Here is an 8,950-nt window from a genome sequence, read left to right on the forward strand (position 1 = left end):
CACAGGTGGGTGAAGGTCCACATTCGTACGTTTATTTTATCATTTTCCGCACTGGTTTGGTTCATTCGACACCAACGCTGCAGGCGGCATGGCACCTCTGCACTGAGCTGAGGCGCAGCCCGAGGGCACAGCCTCCCACACGACACAGACTGAGCTGCTTCAGTCGCACCATCACAGTAAACTACGCCACTTAGGAACGTGGCAGGAGCTCCCACAGGAACCACATGTCACGTACACACACTGATGGCGTGGCAGCCCGGCCAGGGTCACCTCTCACATGCTCAGTGGACCCAGCACAGCCATGGCCACGCCATCAGTGTGTGTACCAGACCTGCTAGTCACAGAGGCAGATAGGACCTTAACTAATAGATACGAGTTATAAAAAAAATGTACCTCCTGCGTCATAAAGAGAACACTGATGACGTAAGTCAACCTTAGGCCGGTAAAGACAGACCTAAAACCTCAGAACGCCCTCACCGTCCGACCTGTGCGACCCAACCCCTACCCCCATCTGAGGGACAGAGTGACTGAGGAAAAGACGGCGATGGCCTTGAACCACCACCTACCGGCCGCGAGCATGACGGACGGGTTGCAGTTGTTGGTGCAGCTGGTGACGGCGGCCAGGACCACGGCCCCGTGCGACAGGCGGTAGTCGCTTCCTTCATAGTGAAGGGAGACGGCGTCGCTCTGCTTCTCGGCCGCGATCTGGAAGCCTCTGAATCCAACCTGGAGAGAGTCCCACACAAACGTGAACTGCATGCTCTGGACACGCAGAGAAAGCACGGCCCTGGCCAGGGTGGCTCAGTGGATAGAGCATCGGCCGGTGGACGGAAGGGTCCCGGGTTCGATTCCCAATCCAGGGCACAGGCCCAGGTTGCGGGCTTGATCCCCAGTGAGGGGCGTGCAGGAGGCGGCCGATCAATGATTCTCTCTCATCAATGATGTTTCTCTCCCTTTACCTTCCTCTCTGACGTCAGTAAAAACATATAAAGGGGAAAAAAGGAAAAAGAAAACACACGTGGGGGTTGAACACTTGACATTGGACGCATGTGAGAGGTGCCGACAGCTGGACGGGCAGCAGCCGTGACTCAGCTGGACGCTGCGTGTGCAGCCGGGAGGCGTCCGTGTCCACAGCTCTCTGCTGCGAGCCCAGCCTCGCGGGGCCGGCTCTACCTCGGCTCTGGTTCCCAACCGTCCTGCTCACAGCACAGCTCAGGAGGCAGGACCCGCGTTCTGTTAAGATGGCCCCGAGAGTTTGCTCCCAATGACTGTGCGTGTGCATGAGTGCGTGTGCAGAATCTGCTGGAGCTGGCGACTGTTGGAGCAAGGCCCATGGGATTCACGACAGCTTTACTCCTACACAAGCCTGACATCTCCCACGAGAAAATCAACAAGTGATAAAGGTTTTGTCTGGAGAGGAAGCGAGGGACCAGCCTTCAGAACGGACGGGAAGCCACGAGGCTAAGACAGGTGGCGTCTCCCTGGTGTCTGGGAGTCGCCGAGTCGAGAGATCGCACAGAGACGTCGGTGACAGCGGGAACACGCCAGTGCTCCGCATGTGAAAGAGGGTGTCGTGACCAGGAAACCAACATTTTCACTGAGAACTTACGGACCCCATGTGGACAGCCGAGACCCGCCCGCTCTCCCCGCGCCCACGTACGGGGCGAGGCCCACCTTCTCACTCAGGCAGGCGCGGAAGTCACTCTTCATCTCCGTCACAGCCACTCTGTCCTGCGGCCTCTTGGGACCACTGACCGTTGCCACTATGGAGTTCAGGTTGATCCGGATCACCTGGGACAGGAGAAGGGAAGGAGGGAATAGGGCTCATAGGGACGGATTCCAACTCAAGCACTACTTTCTGAGAAAGAACAGTATATTTATGTTGTTTTTTTAAAATATATTTTATTGATTTTTTACAGAGAGAAAGGGAGAGAAATAGAGTTAGAAACATCGATGAGAGAGAAACATCGATCAGCTGCCTCCTGTACACCTCCCACTGGGCATGTGCCCACAACCCAGGTCCATGCCCTTGACCGGAATCAAACCCGGGACCCTTCAGTCCGCAGGCTGACGCTCTATCCACTGAGCCACACCAGTCAGGGCTTATTTATGTTTTTTTAACGCAACCTGTTATCATGGGGAAACACACCCACCAAAGATATTTAAAAACCCCATTTAACTTCTGAAATAGATGACAATTTGCTAAAAGATTAGCAGATGCGTATGCAAACGACCGCACCAACACTGTACACTCTACATGAACTTCTCTCCCCACGGTCCTCTCGCCCACAGGAACGCCGTCTCTACAGGCGCCTGGGCCAGCTATGCACTCCCTGCCTCTGGGCTCGGACCCCTCTCTGCCTGTGGGAGGGTGAGTCGGCCGAGTGAACCTTCCTTCCTTCTCAGCTTCACTGAAGTAAAACTCCATGTAAAACTATGAGTGAGGTCCGAGCAGGGTCACAGAGAACATCTGTCAATAACGACAGTAATAGTAACAGCTGTCGGCACTGAGCACTCACTAGGCATCTGAGACTGTCCTGGCGAATGTGTATTCGTCTCTCAGGAACCCTGTGTGGTAGAACCACCTTCGCACTGAGAGACGAGGACACGGAGGCAGGAAGGCCACCTGGTTGTCCAGGCCGCACGGCGAACACATCTGAGCTGGGACGGAGCCCGGTGGCCAGGCCCCGTGCTGACCCGGCCCCAGGGGTGACCGCACGCACCTGGGAGTACTCCGGCTCCCCCGAATCACTCTGGTCGCTCCGGAACAACTTCACAGCTTTCAGGTAGGTCTCCATTGATTCGAGTTTGGCTTTGTCAAAACCTGAAAGATACACAACAGAAACCCGGTGAGGAATTCTGAAACCCTCTGGGGTAAGTGTGTTGAATTCCAACGATGAGCAAGAAACAAATATTGCAAATTACTAAGCACCCAGAACCGAGGTCTTTGCGAATTAGCACTTGACAGCATTCCAGAGCCTTTATGGTCAGACGGCGGGCACCTCACCGAGGGGACGGGGGACGGGGGCCCCAATGGGGCCCCGACCTGTGCTCTGCTTCTTTAAGCTGCGTGTCGATGGGACCGTGGAGACTAGGGTTTGAGGCCCAACACTACAGTCACCTGACAGTTAATGTGGAAGCCACTGTCCCAAAGTAACGTAACGCCATGAGCATGAAAAACACACCAGACACACACGGGAAGGCGGCGTGGTTATCCGCAGGACCCGTCTTCTCACCTGTATGCTCTAAGTGTTTCAACGTCACATTGTCCACAGGGAAGAAGCTGAGGGTAGCACCGTATTCTGGACACATGTTGGCTATCGTCGTCCGATCCACTACTGACAACTGTGAGACTCCACTTCCAAAGAACTCCACGAACTTGCCGGCCACTCCTGCCTGCCGGAGGTGCTGCACGGAGGGGCACAGACGCAGTTAGCCACGAGGCGGGCACCGACTCTCCGAGAACCCTGCCCCCCGATCGCCCCCCGACGCCAGGGACAGGAGCAGAGGACTCTGCTGTTCCCAGGACGCGCGCTCGCTGGGGTGCAGCAGGCACTTCGAGATGAACAGTCCGTCAGGGGAGAGAGGTCGGCGTCGCTGTCAGTTGGGGTGGGAAAGGGCGTGATGCTCATGGCTGGTCCCCCATGTTCCCGTTCTGGGACTGGGGCCCACGTGGGCTCCTGTGTGCGTGTCTTTTCCTTGCTGAGCAGGACATAAAATAACCGCGCTTCTAGCCATCGAGGGCATCTGGGACTTAGACTAAAACACTGATCGAACTGCGTATATGGACAGACAGTTATATAATCTTCAAATTCCACCTCCCGTCCAAACATTTACAGCGGTATGTTATAGGTGAGTTCCATTTTGATAGGGTTTAGCAGGTGGCTTCAAGCTTAGTTCCTTCTACCAGCCTTTCTTAGTTACTCCCAAGCAATCAAAACGGCTGCTCACCCTTCCTCACTGCACAAGGGGCTCGGCCGGTGCAGGGAGAGAGCCAGGGGGCCAGAGCGAGACCACCTCCGACCTATGGAGACTGTTAGTCCCACCGGGTGGAGGGCTGGGGGTCAGTTCACAGATGTACAAACTCAAGCCTAAGAGAAGACATCTTCTTCGATTCATGGTTATTTTTTTGCAAACGAGGGGAAGACAGATGAGATACACCAGCTGCTGCTTCCGCCAAAGGAATGAGGCGCCACGCAGAACGCTGAGCGCTGAAGAACACAGGATTAACCCTGCAAAGACCACGAACAGAACAGGACCTCCACCAAATGCCGTCTTCCACAATAAACCTCTGTATCCATGAGTCACAATGCCAAACCAGGCTCAGGGCGCTATTAGGATGCAGCCAGAGGGTCCGAGAGGCCCCGTTCATTTCAGGATGTCCCCAGGGAAGCATCGATTTCTACAGACACATAATGGGATGCCGCGAGCCCCTAGTAATAGGCTGTAATTCTCAATTTAGCTTCTGGATCTGTGGTCCACACACAAATCAATCATTTCTGTAAGATGTCAAACGCTTTCCAAATTAGGGAAGATCAATACTGCATGCCGGGAGGGAGGCAGCACCGTCTCCCCCTGCGGAGTGTCCTGAAGGCCTTCCCCCTACAACCGACCGGCCGAAGTGCTGGGGCCTGGCCCACGGGGAGCACCGCGAGCCCCAGGTGCACGCGCCTTAATCACGGAAACGGTCAGCAGATGGTCACAGCTGTCTGACGCAGTCCCAGCTTGTGCAGCAACACAGCCGAACCTGCGGCAGGGCTCTCCTCCGTCCTATGGGCTCAGTGTCAAGACAATACAACAAAACCCAGTCAGGAGCCCAGGACCCTGAGGGGGAGCGAGACCGCGGCTCACTGGAGACCCTAGAGCACGTGTACAGATCCCACGCGCAGTGCTGAGAAGCAACGCTAGAACGGCCCACAGGAAAACCTGGCGTGCCCTGGCCGGTGTTGCTCAGTGGATAGAGTGTCAGCCTGTGGACTGGACACACATACAGAAAGAGAAAGGCTGCCGCCGCCACAGTCCCAGGCACTGTCTCTGAAAGGATCTCCTAGGCAGCGGTTCTCAACCTGTGGGTCGCAACCCCTTCGGCGGTCGAACCCTTTCACAGGGATCGCCCAAGACCATCCTGCACACCAGATATTTACATGACGATTCATCACAGGAGCCACGTGACAGTGATGACGTAGCAACAAAATTAATTGTATGGTTGGGTCACAATGTGAGGAACTGTATTTAAAGGGCCAGAAGGTTGAGAATCACTGTGAGAGCAACGGTTCCTAAGGGGCAGGTGACTCAGTGACGTGTTAAGGAGACCAGACTCCCCAACACCACAGAGCCCCCAGCTGCTGCTGAGGCCGGAGGCAGAGCAGGGAGGCCCCAGAACCCGTGCTGGGAGGGAGCGCGGGCCCACGTCCTGGTCAGCCGGCCTCACGGTGCCGCTCTCAGAGTGAAGGTGGGAAATGGCCCAGTGACAGCACCACCCTCCCTGCTCGTGAGGAGGACGAGTGGACAGGTCAGCGAGCAGCGACACACACGCCTGGACGTCCGGGACGGAGGTGCTCCGCCAGCACCTGCACGTACCTTTGTGATGCCAAGAACAACGTCTATGGACGTGACGAAAGGGTTGGAGGAGCCGGTCAGCTCACACCCCACCACCTCGGGCAACGTGAGGGACACCGGCAGCCCCAGCATCACGGCTTCCGTCTCGATGCCTCCGACCCCTGCAGCGAGACGCACGTCTGAGCACAGGGCGCGGGGGACGCGGGCGTTTCCTGAGCTCCTCAGCTGCTTCCCCGGGACCACGTGGGTTCGGAACCCGCGTCCTCTCGCTCACATGCTGCAAACCCCATTTTACCTCCATGCTAAGCTCAGTGAACACCGAGTCCCTGTGAGGCTATGCAGGGCGCTACCCTCAAGATACAACACCAACAGAACCCAGCCCAGGCCGGGCTCAAGCTGCTTGGCCCGACGGCACAGACCAAAAAAAAAAAGGAAGTTGGTGGTCATCCCAGGCTGAGAGAGGAAGTGCGCTCGGCTGGAGGGAGCAGCGCGTGTGAAGCTCGGGGAGTACCGACCGTCTCTAAGGCGTGGGGGGGAGGGGGGGGGGACGGCCGGAGCACCAGGCTGGGCAGGGCCTGGTGTAGCTGCAAAGGAGCCTGGGAGTACAAAGAGGCAGGGGAGCCACGGAGGCTCTTTACACGAGAGTGACCACATCATCTTCACAGATGCGGTCGCGGCCACGCTGACCACCCACCGGGCACTGTGCGAGTTTCATAAACCCTCTCTGACCACCCACTGACCCGCACACCGGATCAGGCCCTCCTGTCCTGCCGCCAGGACAGAGAACGGTCTCCAGGCCACAGCGACCTGCTGCTGATGCCCTTTCATGCCCCGACGTCCCCGCCCAAGAGGACAGGGTGCAGGCTGTGTACTCACCCCAGCCCAGGACCCCCAGGCCGTTCACCATGGTGATGTGGGAGTCCGTGCCCACCACGCTGTCGGGGAAGAGGAAGGCGTCCTCCTCGAAGACCACCCGGGACAAGTACTCCAGGCTCACTTGGTGGGCCATGCCCGTGCCGGGGGGGATCAGAGCCACGTTCCGGAACACTCTGGAACACCACTGGGTCGTGGGTAAAGAAACGCAGCATTAGTGCATCGTACGAATGTGTGCTCGCCATCACGATACAAATACTGACACTGAAACAGCTTACCAATGGCCCCTAGGGCCCAAGTCTACAGACAAACCCTAAACACACCCATTCGGCAGACGATCAAAGCACAATGAAGTCAAAGAAGAACATTCCAGAGCCCAGGTAAATGGTCGTTTCCCACTGTCCCCAGGACTCAGGGTGGGAGAGCCCCCCCGCCCACCCCCCCCCGCTCACTGCTAGAGGTTCAAAAACTACTGGTCTCAAGACATAAAATCCGTACCTGCCAATATTTCATAAATTGCAATTAGAAAAGTTCCCCCGAACATTTATACCTTGAAAAATTGAAGCCTCTCTCGGTTTCTGCCAAATTCCACTTCTTGATTTTTTAACACTGTCTCAGGTCTGAAAGGAGGAAGAGCCGCATTAGAGCCTGTGTTACAGGGCGAGGTGCCTTGTTTCCCGGTCTTCATTCTTAGACACTTTCAACAGCATCCTGGGAACGGCCACTTCCCGACTCCTGACCACCCATCAGGCGCGGCCCCTGCATCACACAGGAAGGACTGCGGGATCGGGGCTGTGCTGGCCCAGTAAGGCCACCCCCACGTGTCCCACACCACACGTCACGGGCATCGCCGTGAGACGTGGCTAAAGCGTATGAACAATCAGGGTAAGTTCTGCTCGATTCCTCATGACAAGAAAGGAGCAGGCAGCTTACACACCGTTAGGGTGAGCATGCCACCACCGGCCTCGTGCCAGGGCGCTGTCACCGGGAGCAGTGGCCGGCGGGCAGCACCATCTTCTACTTTACCAAGAGCTTTCGGCCCAAACCCTGCACTCCTCTCTTCCCGAGCCCCAAGCGGAAGGGCTAGTTTGCCTGCACGGGCTGTGGATTCGCTCAGGAATCATGTGACTCAGCGAGAAAGCACTTCCCCTCCGAGCAGGACAGGGCCCGCCCTCAGGGACCTCACTGCCCTCAGGGACCTCACTGCATCTAATGAGGTTTTAAAGACCGTGCTGCTCATTTCCCTGCCAGCCAGCTGGTGATTATGGTTTGATTGAACATCAATACAACATGAATTACACACGCCCTCGAGGGTCCAGATAATCACAGCTGTTCGATCGGAAGGTTTTCAGTACAAAGGCCACGTGAATAATTCACTGCTGAGTGGTCTCGGGAGACTTCAGGCCTGGGGGCAGCTTCTGCAGCCCCCATGACCCCGCACCTGTGGCCATCAGTGCCGCCCACCCTCTGTCAGTCAGGCAGGGACGTCCGCTCCCGCCCGCAGCCCTCGCCTGAGCCTGCAGCTAACACGTCACTGACATACCACGGCACTCAGTTATTCCACAGCCCGGGACTGCACATAGCCCATCGGACTGCTTTGTAATTCACTCAGAACTGAAGGGAAATGTTACACCACACTGGACTTTTAGAAAGAAAAATACAGCATCTTAGCACTTCATGCTCTGCCAGTTATAGAAAGACAACCCAAAAAAATCGGTGATGTTTGAATCAATAACTCCTCCTCTTCAAGACTTTGTGTGTGAGGAGATGCTGAACAGTAGCACACCAGGCAGCAGGAACGGGGGCGAGACCCACAGAGCATTCCGAGCTCTCAGGAAGGAGGAACACGGGGTCCCTATGGCCTCCACGGACCCAATACCGCCGGAATTAAAAGACAGAAAACTCAATGTTAATAAACCACCTACTAGGAAACCGAACCGGCCCCTATGAATAGGAGTCTTTTCCCTGCTATCACTCAGACCTCACTTCTCTGGAACGGCTCGGTCAGCTTATAACACACATGATGACAACAGTATTACGGAGTAAGGAAAATAAAACTCTCCTAGTAGGGAAAAAGCTAGAACTATAAACAGGGAATTCACAGACGAGTGAATGATGAACGTGTGAATGGCACACGTTCACTAGAATAAAGCTCTCTGTTTCAGACGCAGCAAACTCCTCTGCCTGCACGAGTCAGGAAATTAATCATATTTACCGGGAAACCTTAGGGTCCCTTCCCGAGGGGCAGAAGCAGACCTAACGGCTTTGCTCTGCTGGGACAGAGGACGCACACGCAGCATCTCCGCACAGGCAGTGCGAGGCCGGGGAGGAGGCAGGGGTGCGTGTGTGTGTGTGTGTGTGTGTGTGTGTGTGTGTGTGTAGAGGGTGTGTGTGTGTGGGGGGGGGTGCTACACGGGTTCCCGGGAAACAAGCGGCAGTGATGAGGAGGAAGACGACGCCGTACTCAGGCACTGGCTGCAGGTGGAAAGGGCACAGCAGGGGCGTGTTCTCGATCTGC

At 56.2% G+C, this 8,950-nt stretch overlaps 1 protein-coding gene across 1 annotated transcript in view; it reads right to left on the reverse strand.

The window, feature by feature from the left end:
* IREB2 (iron responsive element binding protein 2) overlaps positions 1 to 8,950 on the reverse strand; it is a 33,766-nt gene that overhangs the window by 9,865 nt on the left and 14,951 nt on the right. Inside the window, exons 6-13 of the mRNA XM_015566182.1 lie at positions 8,897 to 8,946; positions 6,983 to 7,052; positions 6,436 to 6,619; positions 5,581 to 5,720; positions 3,237 to 3,408; positions 2,724 to 2,824; positions 1,675 to 1,791; positions 567 to 726 (exon numbers count right to left, since the gene is read on the reverse strand). Coding sequence (XP_015421668.1) covers positions 567 to 726; positions 1,675 to 1,791; positions 2,724 to 2,824; positions 3,237 to 3,408; positions 5,581 to 5,720; positions 6,436 to 6,619; positions 6,983 to 7,052; positions 8,897 to 8,946 — 994 coding nt within the window. The remainder of the gene's footprint in view (positions 1 to 566; positions 727 to 1,674; positions 1,792 to 2,723; positions 2,825 to 3,236; positions 3,409 to 5,580; positions 5,721 to 6,435; positions 6,620 to 6,982; positions 7,053 to 8,896; positions 8,947 to 8,950) is intronic.

The sequence above is a fragment of the Myotis davidii genome, unplaced genomic scaffold, assembly GCF_000327345.1.
Source record: "Myotis davidii unplaced genomic scaffold, ASM32734v1 scaffold1622, whole genome shotgun sequence".
Lineage (NCBI taxonomy): Eukaryota > Metazoa > Chordata > Mammalia > Chiroptera > Vespertilionidae > Myotis > Myotis davidii.